Here is a 14942-nt window from a genome sequence, read left to right on the forward strand (position 1 = left end):
AAGTAAAAACAAAATAAAATAAAAACGTTGTGCAAGCCTATTCCGTCTTTGTCGACAATGTTTCTTTCTGCTTCTGCCCGCATTCCCTTCTTTGCCTCGCTCTTTCTCTATCCGCACGACGCGCCTACTCCCGCTTTTTTTTTCCTTCTTTTTTCTGTGCCCCTTTTTTTTTCCCCCACCACGCGGCCGTATTCTGTTTTTTTTTTTTTTTGCCCGTCTTCGCCCCCGCTGTTCGCCTAATTTTGTTTGCCGCCACTTCACTGAGTTGTGTGCATGTGCTGTACGTGTGCGTAAGTAACCCGGCGACGGACACTGCGTGGATGGTGCGTGCGTGCGTGTTTTTTTTTTGTTTTGTTTTCTTCTGCTTAATTGTACCGCGATAATAAATCGTTCAAGTTCGCTTCCGGGTGTTTTGGGACGGGTGGAGGCGGCGGTTGCGGTCCACAAGGAGCAGCGTCTCGCTCCCGCTCCCGGCGTGTGTGCCTCCCGTGCCGCCAGGCATGACGCCAGCGACTGGGCTCCGTAAACAGGGAACTGCGGCAAAAACAACGAAACCAAAAAAAAATATAAAAGCCATTCAATGCCCTATTTTTATTTTCTTGTTTTTTTCTTTTCTTTTCTTTTCTTCTTTTTGACCGTCCCCCCCATGTGCGGGAAGCGTCGCCAATGTTTTCAATGCTACCACTGGTGCAAACTACCTTCTACTTTTTTTGTTTGTTTGTTTTCTTTTTGTTTTCTTCTGCGTGTTTTTTTCTTCGTTATTTTCCAGCGTTTTTTTTTCTTCGTTTCTCTGCTTCTACTCGTCCTGGGGGAGAGACGCCCACCTCTCACGGAGGTGTTGGCTCGCTCCTTCTCCACGCACACACACGCACACGCACGCACATCGTGTCTCTCGTTTCTCCGCTGGAGCTCGTGTGCGTTGCCCGTTGCCTCTGCATCCCGCCGTTCTTCTCTTTTCCCTTTTCTCTCTTCTCACTTTGGCTGCCGTGCCCTACACGGCGTTTCTCTCTCTCTCACTCTCTCTGCGTGTGCTTGGCGCCGGTGAGTCGTTCCCACGTACCCTTCTTGAAGGCCGTGCCCAAACTCACAAGCACATCGACGAGAGGATGTCCGAGGCAAGAAGTGGTAACAGCGCTGAAGAGCAACCCCACGTCGCCAGCCAAGACAATGACAACAGCAACACCACGCCTGTGACCGCCCCAGCCCCGGCGACGACATCTGTTTTTATTGGACTTGGCCCCGCCGCTTCCACCATTTCTGACGAGGCACTGCGCGAGCGCCTTGAGGAGGTGGCACCGGTGCTTGGCGTGCGCATCCGTGGCCGCTGCGCCTTTGCAGATGTGCCTGATCCGGAGGCCGCCGCCCGGCTTGTGTCGGAGTTGGACGGGAAACTCATTGGCGAGGCACGCATGGCGGTGCAGCTCAGCCGCAGCAAGGAGAAGGAGCGGCCTCCGGCCAACAGCAACAGCAACAACAACAACAGCAGCAGTAATAAAAAGAACGGGGCCAACCCGGGCAGGACGTCGCTTTTTGTCGGTCTTGGCCCGGCGGGCGGCGCCATCTCCGATAAGGAGCTGCGCGGCAAGCTGGAGGAGGTCGCCCCCATCACCGGCTTCCGGCGGCGGGGGCAGTGCGCGTTTGTCGACGTGGCGGACGTGGCGCAGGCGTCGCGGATGATTGACGAACTCAACAATCAGTACATTGGCGACTGCCGCCTCTCCGTTCAGTACAGCCGCGACAACAAGAACTCCCGCTCCGGTGGCCGCGTGGAGAAGCGTAGCCGCAGCCCCATCCGTCGTCGCCACCGTCACCGTAGCCGTAGAAGCGATAGCCCCGACCGCCGCCGCTATCGCCGCCGCAGGAGCCGCAGCTACAGCAGCCGCTCCAGCTCTAGCCGCGGGAGCAGCTACTACTCAGACGACAGCCGGGACCACCGCCGCCGCGACAGGCGGGACCGCCGACGCCGCGAACGCAGCCGCAGTTATAGTAGCCGGTCGCGATCGAGCAGCCCGGCCTACCGCAAGCGTCGTGACTGAAAAGGGCAATTAAAAGGAAGCAGATGAGAAGAAGAAGAAGAAGGGGGAAAAAAAATCTAAAAAAAAAACAAGCACGCAAATAAAAACAAAACAAAGATAAACGGCGTCCATCCACGACTGTTATATATAACACAGCGGGAGAGGGAGGATGACTGCGGAGACAGGAAAATGAAGTGGCAGCTAAGGCTACAAAAAAGAAGAAGCAAAAAAAAACAGACGGACGGACCCCTCCAGGAGATATACGGGTTGACCAACAACAACAGCAACAACAAGGCAGGAAGTGGACAGGGGAAAAACGATGGGGTGCAGAGGTCACAGCATTGTGGAACACAGCGATAACCGCCCCCCTCTCCCTCTCTCTCCCTCTCCCTGACAACAGCAACACAAGAGGCGAAGATTTCTTTTCAAGCGCACCTGCTTGTTTCCTGTATAAGTGAACCTTTTCATTTACATGTTTTTTTTTCCTTTCCTCTACCTTGGTTATTGGAGGGTGAGGTAAAATGTTTCCACATTACTTGATGCCGCGAAGGCGTGTGCCCCGTACACCTGCATGCACACACACGCACATCTTCTGCCTGACTTTGGCTGGAGGCTTGATGGAAACACACACACATGTCTGTGTGTGTGCGTGCGTGCGCGTGTTTGGTGAGGCCGTTGGGGCGAGGAGGTTAACACAACTAATTGATAAACACGTAAGAAAGCAGGTGTACCTTAGACAGAGGGAAACGAGGACGTGTGGAGGTGGGAGGCGTGGAGGGTGCAAAAAAGAAAAAAAAATAATTTACATATTGTTATTACTATTGTTTTTTTTTTGTTCACCCTGCACGCCAACGGGGCCTAAAAAAGCAGAGAGTACGCAAGAAAAGAACAAATAGTAAAAATAAAAAAAAAGAGAAGAGAAATGGAAGCGAGGGTGTGGCTGGAGGAAGCGGAAGGGCTGCAGCAGCAGGAGGGGAAACTTTAAAAGGAAAAGCAACGAGGAAGAAACAGGAAAAGAAATGGCATAGCAGCCACGGCGGCGCTGTGTGAGGGTGAGGGGAACCAATGATAGCAGAGACTTCACGAACAGAAGGGAGAAACGGGGGAGAAGAAGATAAAACGCAAAGAGGAGGGGAAAAAAAAACAGCGGTAACACAAACTTGACGACGAGGGACAAGGGCCAAAGGTGCACCTGACGCGGGGAGTGATGCTGTGCGGAGAAAGGAAACGTGAAAGAGTGGAGTGGAGTGGAGTGGAGTGGGGGGGGGGAATTACGTCTGGTCACCTGTTCGCGTGTAGAGCTCTTCTCCCACTCGACACTACCCACAGCGAGGCTGACAGTGACAGGCACGCTTTTCACGCTTGTGACCACACACACACACACATATATATATACATATATATATCTGTACTGGTAACGATAATCGATAATCCGTCTAAGTGTTGTAGGCCCGCAACGTGGAATGGTTTTTGCGGTAGAGGGGGTGCCTCCGCGCCGACACTTTGGACGGGCAGTTAAGTGGGCGCGGATCCACTGTGTGGTGCGGTGAATAAACGGATGGGGCAGGAGGGCGCAGCATCAGCAGGAATAAAACGATCTCCAGTTAGTATAGACAGCGCCACTTTGTTACGTGTAATGTCGCTCAGTTACCACCACATGAGCCGCCCCCCCGCGCATCTTTGTTTTTATCCACATAAGGAAGGCCTTGGAGGGAAACGAAGGAGGAGGCAAACAAGGACGCAACCCCGCTTTTTTTCTCTGTGGAAACAACCCTAAGGAGAGCACCAATAAAGAAGCCTAAGGGGGAAAGAAGGGAAGAAGAAAACACATGACCGACTGCTTGCTGTGGATATGGTGCCTATATGTGTGCTTGTCTGTCGCCTTTTTCCTTTTCCTTTTTCCCCTTTTATTTCTTGGTCGCTGCCTCTCCCCCTTCTGCCGCTGCTACCACAAATACAGCGAATAGTACCACGAGACTCAGTCTGAAGAGAGGACGGACTCCGCCTTGACAGTCGTACTAACTGCAGGACCAACCACGCCAACGCCTCTTTTTTTTTTCTTTCTATTCGTTTTTGTTCTCCCCTTCTCTGCAAAATATATATATATATATATATACATATTAATACTTTAGGCTCGACTTCCGTGCATGCGCACGCGTCGCCAATGAAACTGCACAATTGGGATTTTGAAGCTATGAGTCATCATATGCTCCGCGTTGCAATGAGCTTCCTGAAGAGTTTTTTTTTTTTCAACCTCCCTTCTTGCTCCGTTCTTTCGTAGGCCAGCGGATGCAGCTTTGGCTCACAAAGAGCAAGGAATTCCAGGAAGCACAGGCTGGAAACAGTCCTGCGCTTATCGCCGTGAGATGTGGCGGCGAACGGTGCGTGGGTGACTGCTGGATGTGACACCGTGTGTTTCTGCGCCTCGGCGGGGAGGCAGGAGCTTTGCAAAAGCGCATAAAAGTAATGACGGCTGCGTAGACAAAATTGGGGCGGTGCGGAAGACGCAATAGCAACAACAATAAAAGGGGAAAAAAAGGCGACGTCTACGCAGGCTCTTCGCTTTGTCGTTGCTGTTGTTGTCTCCTTCGTCTTTGCCGTCTCATTGGGAGATTGCCCTCGCTTGGGCGCCACCACCCCGTTCCCGCGGGCTCCTGTGCCGGTGTTCTTTTGGCCCACACCCGGAGTCGACGCAAACCCGTTGACTGACTTCTCGGCCCCACGGCTTAGGCGCCAGGTGCACGCCCCTGGTGCTCCTTGGCGGCGGTGTCTGCCACGGCGTTCCATCAAAAAAGTAAAAGACATCATTGGACGCCTCCGGGTGTCTATTTACTGTGCGTGCAGATGCGACCGCAATTATTTTTTGCGGTGCTTGCGCGGCTCCTGCGCGCGTAGACGCCTTCTCAAACTATGCAGTCTCTCTCTTTGGTTCTTTTTCTTAGGCCCCTGCGGTGCTCCTGTTGTGTCTTTCACTCTCCCTTGGGTTTGTCACCGCTTCGCCACGTGCGGGGCTGAGGCCGGGGAAGTTGCAAACGGCGCCGCCTCTCCCGCCTCGCTGTGGGGCGTTTGTGGTTTCTGCGGTTTTTGCTTCTTCACGGCGAACGACAAAAGCCGCCGCCGCCGCCGCCGCCGCCGCCGCCGCGCGGTCTGTCAAGTTCCGCCTGTGGGCGCAGTCCCCGCTTGCTTTTCCCTCACACACCTGCCTCCGTGGGCGCGCCTCCTGGCGGGAGAGCTTTTTTTTCTTCTTTTTATTTTCATTTTATTTTTTTTTTCTTTTCTTTTCTTCCCTCCTCCCCGGCGGCCCCGGAGAGAGTGATCGCGCCGTCGCAAGGTGGATACGCCTACCAGAGCAGGTTATTCGTAGCCGCACGCAAACCAAAGCCAACCCAACCCAGCAAAACCCCAGCCACAAAAGCACCCACACCCGCACTCGAAGAAGAGGAAGGCGGGAAAATGTCCGCGGAATACGATCACCTCTTCAAGCTGCTTCTCATTGGCGACAGTGGCGTGGGTAAGTCGTGCCTTCTTCTCCGCTTCGCCGACGACAGCTACACAGAGAGCTACATCAGCACCATTGGCGTGGACTTCAAAATTCGCACCCTTAACCTTGATGGCAAGGTGGTGAAGCTGCAGATTTGGGACACCGCCGGGCAGGAGCGTTTCCGCACCATCACAAGTAGTTACTACCGCGGCGCCCACGGCATCATCATCGTGTACGACACAACGGACATGGAAAGCTTCAACAACGTCAAGACGTGGCTCTCCGAGATTGACAAGTTTGCCAGCGAGAATGTAAACAAGCTGCTTGTCGGCAACAAGTGCGACCTGGTGCTGAAGAAGGCCGTTGACACGCAGATGGCGAAGGACTTCGCCGACAACCTCGGCATCCCGTTCCTCGAGACCAGCGCGAAGGAGGCCTCGAACGTCGAGGAGGCCTTCACCCGCATGGCGATGGACATCAAGAAGCGACTGGCCGCGCAGGGCGGCGGGGCCGGCGGTGGGGCGGCGAACAGCAAACCCCTCCTCTCCGGCGCCAACCGGCCCTCCGGCGGCAGCAGCAACAGCGGCGGCTGCTGCTGAGCCGAGAAGGCAGCAAAAAGGAAAAAAAGCAAGCAAGCAAACAAACAAAGTAACAAAAGCGGAGAAAAAAAAAGAGGAGGAGAGTGGACGATGTGTGAAGGAAGAAGAAGAAGAAGAATAAAAAACACAGCAACAACAAGCAAAGGAAACAAAACAGCCAAAGATAAGGAAAAAAAAGGACCGAAAGGAAAAGTAAGGCAAAAAAAAGGAAAAGAGAGAATTTTTTTGTGTTTTTTATATCTTTTTGCGGGTGGGCGGCAAGAGGCAGTGCAACAGACACGCCGGCAGGAAAAAGAGGGGAGAAGTGACGTCCTCCGCACTCTCCACAGGAATCCCGAGAGACAAAACCAAGACAGTTTCTGGAGAAACGAGGAGGGTGAAGCGAAATTTAGGCGGAGGGAATAAAATTCTGGGGGCAACAACAAAAAAATGGCGGATTGACGAGTGGAGACGAGAGAAGGCCGAGTAGGGGCGGAGAGGCGGCGGACGCAAAGCTGGTGGAGATGAACTAGAGAAAGGAGGGAAGACGGAATCAAAAACAAAAAAAGAAACGAAAAGCCAAAGGGGACTCAAGTGAGAGGAGGGAGGATTTATGTGGAGTGCCGTAGGCGCAAAAAAAAAAACCCAAAAAAAACTGGCTGCCCAAAAAAGAAGGGTGTGCGGCTACGACTAATGCGTGAAAGGAAGCCAATACAGAAAGACAGGAGGAGGGAGGCCAATATATTACGGCCCTGGGACACGTGCAGTGACATGCCTCGAGCAGGAAATGGACAAGAGTGGAATGAATGCGAAAAGCAAATGTGGGGATGGAAGCCACTTCGGAGGCGAGCGAAGGAAGAGGGAACGCGAACACATGAGAGGGAGCTCCTAAATACGTATTGCCTTTCCACACTGTATCTTGTAAGTTTTTTTTTTGCTCCGACACACGACCTTTCCCCCCCCATCCTGTCTCTTTTCCCTGCATGTCCCTCCTTTTTTGCTTTGTTTTTCTTTTGCGTGTTTTTAGAACTCTTCCGTGTGTGGCCGTTTGCGTTTTCCTACTCCCCTCTTCCTGTGCTTTTTTTTTTCGTTGCGTCATGCCTTGTCGGTGGCCCCCGCTTTGTTGCTTCTCTCGCACCGCGCCCTTTTTCCGCTCCGGCCACACGCAGGAGAACAGTGGGTGTGGCGGGAGTAACAAAGAGGGCGGCGGGGAAGTGAGGCCGGGGGGGGGGGGCAACATTTGGATGTGTGTGGTGCGTGATTGTGCTCCTCCGGAATGCCAACTTTCTCCCCATTTTCCGCCTCCCGCCCGCCTTCGTTCTTTTTTTTTTACTTTGCGTTTCACTTCTTCTTTTATATTCGGCGGCGGCGGCTTTTTCCGGGTCCACAAATGATTTTGCATGGATTATGCGTGTGCCACCCTCGGCTATGCAATTCTTAAGGAGCGTGCTATCCAACTACCCGTAGATTTATATATCATTGAGCTTGTTGTGGTGCCTTGCTGTTCCAGTTGCCTTCTCCCCTCCTCTTCGCTGCTGCTCCATGGCGCTCCATTGACACCTCGCCACAACTGGCGTGGATGCTACGATCCCCTTTCCTGCCTCTCTTTTTCTCTTTTCTTTCTTATAGGGATTTAGTCGGAAAGCTGTGATTCACATTACTTTTTTTTGTGTGTGTGCGTGTGTCTCTGTGTGTGCATGTGAGACACCCCCGTGGATCTCTTCTGCCGCTGCGCCCGGCACCGCACCCTCTTTGCTTCACCCTCCGTCTCTGCTGCCACCACTCTCACCCACACGCAGACAAAGCACATAGGAGATGTGGCGGGGATGGAAAACGAGAAGAACGGCTACAAGGAGCTAGCAGCGGCTGCGCCGAAGAAACGCCGATCCATCCACAGCGGTTGTGCATATATAATAAATATATACGCGACTATTCCTGTGTGTGTGTGTGTGTGCTGATGTCTGCAGCTTTGAATCCATTCCGATTTTCCTGTTTACTTTTGTAGTTTTTGCTTGTTTGTGTTTATTATTTATTTGCCGCCGCCCACACACGCGGGGGTGGTAGCGGAGGCGCATGCACGCATGCATACAGTAACGCGGAATAGTCGGGACGTGGAGGCCGATGGAAGCGGGCAAATGAGAGGGATTAAGCCCCCCCCCCTTTCCCCTCACCCACACAACAGCATCCGCTACAGCGAGCGAGAGAAGAGACGAGGCATGCGCGCGCGGGTTTCCAGCGGCGCGAACGCAACTAAACGAGGCAAGTGTGTGGGTTTTCATTATTGAAGTTTCACTCTTCATTTTACTTGTCCTCGTTTCCCCCTTAAAATTCACCTTTTAAACTAGGCTTATTCTTTTTTTTTCTTGGCTGCTGTTTATTTTTATGTGTACTCGTCTCTCTGCTCAGAGGGGTGCGTTAAACCCTCCCCACCTTCACACACCCCGTTGGAACCGCGTGCGGCGCCCCTGCGGTTTGCCGCTGCTTATACCCGCTGAAGTAACCCCTTCTTTCTTTCATTGCTTCTCTGCCTACTTGTCTTGGATTGAGTGCCTCCTCCACGCACCCGCAAAAACGGGGTCGGCCGGTGTGTGTGTGTGTTTCTTTGCTTGCTTCTTCGCCTCAATGCGTTTGTGCTCCCTCTGTGCCGCTGTTCTTCTCCCCCCACCGCTGCGCATCGGCTTCTTCTCGCAACCCTCCCCTCGCCCCTCGCCCCGGCACCCGCCACACACGTCACACACCCGCCGCACTGCGGAGAGCTGCTTGAGTGGGCCCGAGAAGGAGAGGCGCCCGTGCGTGTTGGACAGAGCGGGGGACAAACAAACAAACAAATAAACAACATCAAGAAAAAAAAAAGTAGGGGGGGGGGGCAACGACAGACGGACCCCGCGAGAGTGAGTGCGTTCGCGGCGAAACTACAGGGCAGAGTGTTAAATTATAAAGGACACTTCTGCAGATTAGATTTCCTCCGTGTCCTGCGTCTGCCATGCTCAAAATGCCTTTGGAAGAAGCAGAGGAAAAAAAGGAAAAGACGCAAGAAAAGTATCAACACAGAACTCCTAACATGCACGAGGAGCTGCAGGAGCTGACGAATTGTGAGCCACTAAGCAAACTGAGGGGCTCACAGATGGACTGGCTGCTTGACAGCACGTCTCACTACAGAAGGAGCTCCGGCACTGAAGCCGCGTCAAACGCAAATGTGGCCGTGCATCCCACCTCTTCGTTTCGAGGGGTGGAGGAGGACGTCATAAGTGAGGGGCTGTCGCGGGTCGATTCCACATCAACGCCGCATGGGCCCCAGCAGCTTGCCAGCACGGCCCCGTGCAACAGAGGGACCGCCGGGAAGTCGGTGGGAAAAGACGCTGCTGCCCCGGGAGCCGACACGGCCGCCGCCCGCCTCCCCTCGCAAGACGAGGGTGATGCGGGGGCGCTGCTTATTACCGTTGAGGTCTCCTCGTCGAGCGCGTCCCCGGAAAGACTGGTGTCGTCGCCCTCGCCGGTGCTGTCTGCTCGCGCTCGACCGTCACTCAGCACCCTGCGCGGGCCGAAAGGAAGGCGTCACGCCAGGTCTGCCGCCAAGCGAGAGGGCAGGCGGCGCAGCTCAAACAGTGTGAGCAACCCATCCAGCAGGAGCATCTCGAACCTAAACGCCGCCACGGTAATCTCGCTCACCAGCAAGTCGAACTCGAGGCGGTCTTCAGCGCTTGCTCAGCACGGCTCTGCCGCGGTGCCGGCGGGGGCGGGCAGAAGGCGTGTAAGTATCAAAAGGGCTTCCACGCCGCGCCCGTCTACCACCCCATCTGCGCTCTCACCGCGGACGCCGGTAGAGGGCAAGAGCCAGGGCGCCAGGGCGAAATCGCCCTCGCCAGCGATTCCAAGTCGTGAGACGTCGGTGGCTACTGTCGCCGCGGCCAAAAAGAGGGAGGGCAGAAGGCAAGTCACCTCGTCACAGCGGAGTAACTCCAAGGCGTACATAAGCTCCACTGAAATCGTCGTTTCCTCTGAGAGTGACACGGACGCCGCCCCATCGGCCTCTCCGCTCCTTTCTGGAGGGAAGTCCCACCGCTCTTTCCTTCCCCACGAGCAAAAACGAGGCTCGGCTGTGGACAGGGCTTTGGCGTCCGCGTCCGCCTCCACCTCGGCCGTGGCTGTCCTTGGCGTGTACGAGGTGGCCGGACCGGGCGCGGCACTGCCGGTAGCTGAGGAACCGAAGAAAGCTAGTCAAGCCAATTTGTCCCACCGAGCGCCGACGACGACGAGATCAGCTCACCTAGACGATAAAAATGCCGAATTAAAGGATACTAACAATAGTGCGGCAGCGCATGGCGCTGAGGAGGTGGAGGCGAAAGTGCCGTCTGAGAAAGTGAAGCTTGTGGCCACGGAAGAAGAGCCAAAACGGCTTGTGAAGGATGAGGAACAAAAAGTGGCAACACCACCGGTAGAAACTTTGAAGCGTGCGGGGGGTGAGGAGAAACACAAGGCGTCAGAACCCAAGAGGCGGGTGTCAGAGGGAAATGCACAGCAGCAAACCGCGACGAATACGGAAGCTGAGGAGACCAGTACGCGAAGAAGGGTGTCGACAGAACAGCCCGCCCCAGTCGCGGCTCCCACGCCGCGGGAAACAGGAAGCGTGCCAGTCGTGGCACCAGAGGCTCCCAACCCAGCCGTGCCCGACAAGCCGCAGGAAGTCGATGAGGTGGTCGCTGCGTGCCATGCGGAGGTAAAGACATGCGGCGACACGGCGGCGGTGCCGTCTCTCCAGCTTCCCCTCGGATCAAAGGAGAAGTCGAAGGCGAAGTGCTGTAGCGTCATGTAATCTTCTGCTTTTGGATGAATGCTTGTTTCTTTGTCTTCGCTTTTGGCCCCCGGTGTGAGTGTGTTTGTGTGCGTCCCTGTGTGGGGGGCCGTCTTCCTGTGGTTGGCGTTGTTTAATGTAAAGTGTGCTTGCGTTTTGTGCTTCGAGCTCTCTGCTTCTCTCCAACGAGAGGAGACTGAAGTGGGAGACATTCTTCTGCACGAGGAGGTGGCGGAGGAACGGGGCTGCGATGCTAGGGTTTGGGGAGTGCATCAATAAGCGTGCTGCGGTGCCTCACTCTTTCCATCTCTGTATCTTTCTCTGCCTGCCTCTGTGTGTGTGTGTGTGTGTTCGCACGTCCTACTGCCACTACCCACTTCCTCTCCTTTTTTGGCAGTTGTCTATGGAGCTGCTCCGGATCGTTAGCTGCACCGCTTTGCGGGCCTTGCTCTTGCCGTAATGTTTCGCCTGCGTGCCGCTCGCTCATGTTTGTGGTGGTTGCGTTTGTTTGCGTGCACCGATGACTTCTATTGCTGCTGTTCTTGTTGTTGTTTCATCGTATATGTTTTCTGCTAATTTACGAGTTGCATGCATGCCTGCCTGTCTCTCCCTCCGTCGCGGGTCCACAGGACCGCTTTTTCCCTGTAAATGAAGGCGACTGGGCGCGAGCGACGCGACGAAGCCACCATTGCGGTTACTTGCAACTAAAACTATACATACACAACGAGGGGTGAGTGGTTTTTTTTCCCCCTTGAGTTTTTACTCCTTGCCGTTGTACTTCGCGTGTGTTTCTTCCCTCTTTCCGTGTCTGTGTGTCTGCCTCTGTCTGTGGCCGTGCCTGCGTGTTTTTTTTTGTCGTGTCGCGTGCGTTGGTTGGGGTGGGGGACGTGCCTGCAGCTTTCACGAGGCCTTTGCCTTTCTCTCTCTCTCTCTCTGTATGTGTATGCCTGTGTGTGCGCCCGGCAACGTGTGCGCGTGCGAGGAAGCGAAGGAGGAAGCGCTCAGGGCAAGACGCACACACCGCCGCCGCAGCTCAACGCAGCACGATACACCACACAACAACAACAACTGCAGCAGAGCAGGAGCGGAAGTGTGCAACGTCCTCAAGCGGGGAGGCGTTACAAAAGGAAGGCAGTGAGGAAAGGCGCGGAGGCCGTAACTTCAAAAGGCACACACACGCGCTCAGTCTGTAGTGTAGACCGAGCGACAAGGAAGAGGCCCAGTGTTTCTGTGCGTGTGCGTGTGTGAAGTTGTATCGAGAGGTGCAAGGTCGGCGGGTTCTGAGGTGCCGTCGCTACTCCGCAGGAGCCACCGCCACTACCGCAAAGAAGAATTCCGCGCCTGGCGCCCACCAAGCGGGGAATCAAAAAACGCGGGGGAAAAACAACAACAACAGCAAAAGCAGTGAATAGCGCGAGGCACCCAAACACAACTCTGAATAAGGCGCGATGGCTGGGTCAAAACGCATCGGGAGGTATGAGCTTGGCAAGACGCTGGGCTCGGGCAACTTCTCCAAGGTGAAGCTCGCTCGCGACGTGGAGACGGGGAAGGAGTGGGCCATTAAAATTATAGACAAGGAGCAGCTTGTGCGCGAGCGGATGGAGGAGCAGCTGAAGCGCGAGATCGCCGTCATGAAGATGCTGCATCAGCCAAACATCATTGAGCTCCGTGAGGTGATGCAGACGACAAATCACATCTACCTCGTCCTAGAGCTCGTCACGGGCGGGGAGCTCTTCGACAGGATTGCCGCGGCAAAGCGCTTCGACGAGCCGACGGCGCGTCGCTACTTTCACCAACTCATTTCCGGGATCCACTACTGCCACGCCCAGGGCATCGCCCACAGGGACCTGAAACCGGAGAATCTACTGCTTGACGCGAACGACACGCTTAAGATTTCTGACTTTGGCCTCAGTAACCTCAACCGCGGGAACGCGTCGGGCAGGGGCACAATGCTGCAAACCGTCTGCGGAACACCCAACTACGTCGCCCCGGAGGTGCTCAAGGAGCGGGGCTACGACGGGGTCAAGGCGGATGTATGGAGCTGCGGTGTGGTGCTCTTTGTCATGCTGGCCGGATACCTACCGTTTGACGACGAGAACGTTAATGCGCTCTTCACAAAGATTGAGCGTGGGGAGTACCGCATGGCCCGCCACTTCTCGCCAGACGCGCGGGACCTCATCTCCAAGATGCTGGCCGTAGACCCCAACAAGCGGGTGACCGTGGAGGAGATCATGCAGCACCCGTGGTTTACTGTTGGCTGGGACCCCAGTGAATTGCATACGGGAAGAGAAGCTTCGAATGCCTGTTGATGAAGCATAATGCGCAATTCAACAGGTACGTTGATGCGGCTAGCTATACTTTCTATATGTCTAGCTATACTTAGCTGCGGATATATATATATGTATTTGATATAATGAATGCGGGTTGTGATCAGCACTTTTTTGTAGCAAGGCAAATAAGTGAAGCAGGCAAATGTACGCGTCCCGTTTACACACCGGCAAATGTAGATATATATATATACACACACACACATGTGGGTGTGTATTGGATTTTCAGTGTATGTACTTGTGTATTTCCCACTACACCCTCCTGGTGGCCACTGCGGGAGGGATGGGGCGGGAGGTTGAAGTGTTTGCAGCGAGCCCCGCTCGACGGCTGACAACGGAAGGAAGCAGAGGCGCACCGCTCCGCCGCCCGCCCACCCACTCGCCCAATTTCCACATCCACACACACACACACACACGCCAATAACTGAGGCAAATAACTCGTGGGGCCGGAAAGGAAAGAACAACAACAAAGAAGAAAAACAACAAAACCAAGGCAAAAAAAAAAGGTGGACCGAGCGAGTATTAGTATGAGTGACCTTAGAAATAGGGGTGGGCGGGGATGTGTGTGTGCTTCCCCCGGATGCGGCACTCTGTGGGTGTGTGGGTGCTCATGCCATGTGAGAAATAAACTGGGCGAGGAATGCCGCTCAAATCAAAATATACGGGGTATATGTTAGTATCAGGGAAGGGCATGGGATGGAAATGAATGTGTTAGTGCATACTGACGCACCCATGGGGAGCAAACGTAGGCGCCAACGCAAATGAGAGGCTTAAAAGGCAGAAGAAGGAAGAGAAAGAAGGGATAGGGAGAGAGAGAGAGAAAGAAGAAAGGGGGAGAACCACCGAATGAAGGCATTAACAAGTAAAAAAAACGACCAAGCAGGCAAACAATAAGATTAGATAAACGTAATCCCACGTCGTTCAGGCAAAGAACCGCATGTGCATAAGAGAGAATGAGGGAAGGTGGATAGGACAGGGTGAAGGGGGGGAATGCTCTCCAAGGCAGACAGGGGAGAAAGCACGAGAAAAGAGAGAGAGAAGGGGGAAGAAGGATAGCTGTGGTTGCTTGCTCTCTCCCCCATTGATGTCTGTAGAGCTTTTGCGATGGGTGCGCGTAGAGAAATGCGGTCACACGGCGCAAACGGGGGGTGACGCGGCCAAATTTGGTGTAAATACAAAGATTCCCACCACCCACCCCCACACTGTCTTCTGCATTCCACTTTCCCTTCCCCTTCTACGCCTGCCCCCTCGCGTGCGCTCTCTTTTCCTCTCCTTCCGTCCTCCACCACTTTCCTGGCTGTGTGGTAGTTTGGGGCGTTGATGTGTTGAGCTACATGGAGAGACGCGCAAAGCCTTTTTTTTTTCCGTTGCTTGCGTTCCGTTTTTTTTGTGACCTTGTTTTTTTTTTGCTGGGGCTTGGTGGGGCCGTTGCGGTGAGCCGTGCAAGCAGCGACAACGACGCGGCCGCAGCTGGCCGTGTCTTGGCAGCGTAGAATAATGCACAGGCGGGCGAGCAACACGGAAAGCCGCAGGGGAACAGGGGGGCTGCGGCGTCAGCGCAAACACGCATGCAGCATTGGACGCGCGTTCTAGAGTAAGACGAATAAAAACAATGACAACAACAGAGCCTGCAAAATCGAGAAACAGAACGGAATAAGAAGAAAAGAAGAAGGCTGGGGGCGCGGTGGGGGAAATGAGGTGTGCGGTGCGTGCAAAGGGGAGGGGAGGGATGGCGGAATGATTGGAAAT

At 54.4% G+C, this 14942-nt stretch overlaps 5 protein-coding genes across 5 annotated transcripts, besides 31 other annotated features; 4 read left to right on the plus strand and 1 right to left on the minus strand.

The window, feature by feature from the left end:
- Positions 1–313: 313 nt before the first annotated feature.
- Positions 314–338: a microsatellite.
- Position 339: 1 nt separating this feature from the next.
- Positions 340–367: a microsatellite.
- Positions 368–588: 221 nt separating this feature from the next.
- Positions 589–633: a microsatellite.
- Positions 634–705: 72 nt separating this feature from the next.
- Positions 706–760: a microsatellite.
- Positions 761–855: 95 nt separating this feature from the next.
- Positions 856–883: a microsatellite.
- A 120-nt stretch (positions 884–1003) lies between these two features.
- Positions 1004–1024: a microsatellite.
- Positions 1025–1106: 82 nt separating this feature from the next.
- Positions 1107–2036, plus strand: Tco025E_02913 (putative splicing factor TSR1; the record flags this gene model as incomplete). Its single annotated transcript, XM_029369836.1, has 1 exon — positions 1107–2036. The coding sequence occupies one exon, from the start codon at positions 1107–1109 to the stop codon at positions 2034–2036; it is 930 nt and encodes a 309-aa protein (XP_029230001.1).
- Positions 2037–2052: 16 nt separating this feature from the next.
- Positions 2053–2079: a microsatellite.
- A 4-nt stretch (positions 2080–2083) lies between these two features.
- Positions 2084–2137: a sequence feature (A-rich).
- Positions 2138–2287: 150 nt separating this feature from the next.
- Positions 2288–2308: a microsatellite.
- A 75-nt stretch (positions 2309–2383) lies between these two features.
- Positions 2384–2407: a microsatellite.
- A 67-nt stretch (positions 2408–2474) lies between these two features.
- Positions 2475–2514: a microsatellite.
- A 135-nt stretch (positions 2515–2649) lies between these two features.
- Positions 2650–2684: a microsatellite.
- Positions 2685–2822: 138 nt separating this feature from the next.
- Positions 2823–2852: a microsatellite.
- A 42-nt stretch (positions 2853–2894) lies between these two features.
- Positions 2895–2938: a sequence feature (GA-rich).
- A 312-nt stretch (positions 2939–3250) lies between these two features.
- Positions 3251–3276: a microsatellite.
- Positions 3277–3399: 123 nt separating this feature from the next.
- Positions 3400–3421: a microsatellite.
- Positions 3422–4110: 689 nt separating this feature from the next.
- Positions 4111–4136: a microsatellite.
- Positions 4137–4217: 81 nt separating this feature from the next.
- Tco025E_02914 (uncharacterized protein) lies at positions 4218–4823 on the minus strand (the record flags this gene model as incomplete). Its single annotated transcript, XM_029369837.1, has 1 exon — positions 4218–4823. The coding sequence occupies one exon, from the start codon at positions 4821–4823 to the stop codon at positions 4218–4220; it is 606 nt and encodes a 201-aa protein (XP_029230002.1).
- Positions 4824–5125: 302 nt separating this feature from the next.
- Positions 5126–5157: a microsatellite.
- A 91-nt stretch (positions 5158–5248) lies between these two features.
- Positions 5249–5300: a microsatellite.
- A 168-nt stretch (positions 5301–5468) lies between these two features.
- Tco025E_02915 (small GTP-binding protein Rab1) lies at positions 5469–6095 on the plus strand (the record flags this gene model as incomplete). Its single annotated transcript, XM_029369838.1, has 1 exon — positions 5469–6095. One exon carries the CDS (start codon positions 5469–5471, stop codon positions 6093–6095), a length of 627 nt encoding a protein of 208 aa, XP_029230003.1.
- Positions 6096–6108: 13 nt separating this feature from the next.
- Positions 6109–6152: a sequence feature (A-rich).
- Positions 6153–6191: 39 nt separating this feature from the next.
- Positions 6192–6219: a microsatellite.
- A 1523-nt stretch (positions 6220–7742) lies between these two features.
- Positions 7743–7776: a microsatellite.
- Positions 7777–8010: 234 nt separating this feature from the next.
- Positions 8011–8038: a microsatellite.
- Positions 8039–8886: 848 nt separating this feature from the next.
- Positions 8887–8927: a microsatellite.
- A 130-nt stretch (positions 8928–9057) lies between these two features.
- On the plus strand, positions 9058–10887 carry Tco025E_02916 (uncharacterized protein; the record flags this gene model as incomplete). Its single annotated transcript, XM_029369839.1, has 1 exon — positions 9058–10887. The coding sequence occupies one exon, from the start codon at positions 9058–9060 to the stop codon at positions 10885–10887; it is 1830 nt and encodes a 609-aa protein (XP_029230004.1).
- A 285-nt stretch (positions 10888–11172) lies between these two features.
- Positions 11173–11213: a microsatellite.
- Positions 11199–11217: a microsatellite.
- A 564-nt stretch (positions 11218–11781) lies between these two features.
- Positions 11782–11801: a microsatellite.
- A 513-nt stretch (positions 11802–12314) lies between these two features.
- Tco025E_02917 (serine/threonine protein kinase) lies at positions 12315–13175 on the plus strand (the record flags this gene model as incomplete). Its single annotated transcript, XM_029369840.1, has 1 exon — positions 12315–13175. One exon carries the CDS (start codon positions 12315–12317, stop codon positions 13173–13175), a length of 861 nt encoding a protein of 286 aa, XP_029230005.1.
- Positions 13176–13556: 381 nt separating this feature from the next.
- Positions 13557–13584: a microsatellite.
- Positions 13585–13609: a microsatellite.
- A 39-nt stretch (positions 13610–13648) lies between these two features.
- Positions 13649–13698: a sequence feature (A-rich).
- A 268-nt stretch (positions 13699–13966) lies between these two features.
- Positions 13967–14024: a sequence feature (A-rich).
- The last annotated feature ends 918 nt before the right edge of the window (positions 14025–14942 follow it).

Source organism: Trypanosoma conorhini (genome assembly GCF_003719485.1).
Source record: "Trypanosoma conorhini strain 025E chromosome Unknown Tco_14.4_contig_00123, whole genome shotgun sequence".
In the NCBI taxonomy this organism is placed as follows: domain Eukaryota; phylum Euglenozoa; class Kinetoplastea; order Trypanosomatida; family Trypanosomatidae; genus Trypanosoma; species Trypanosoma conorhini.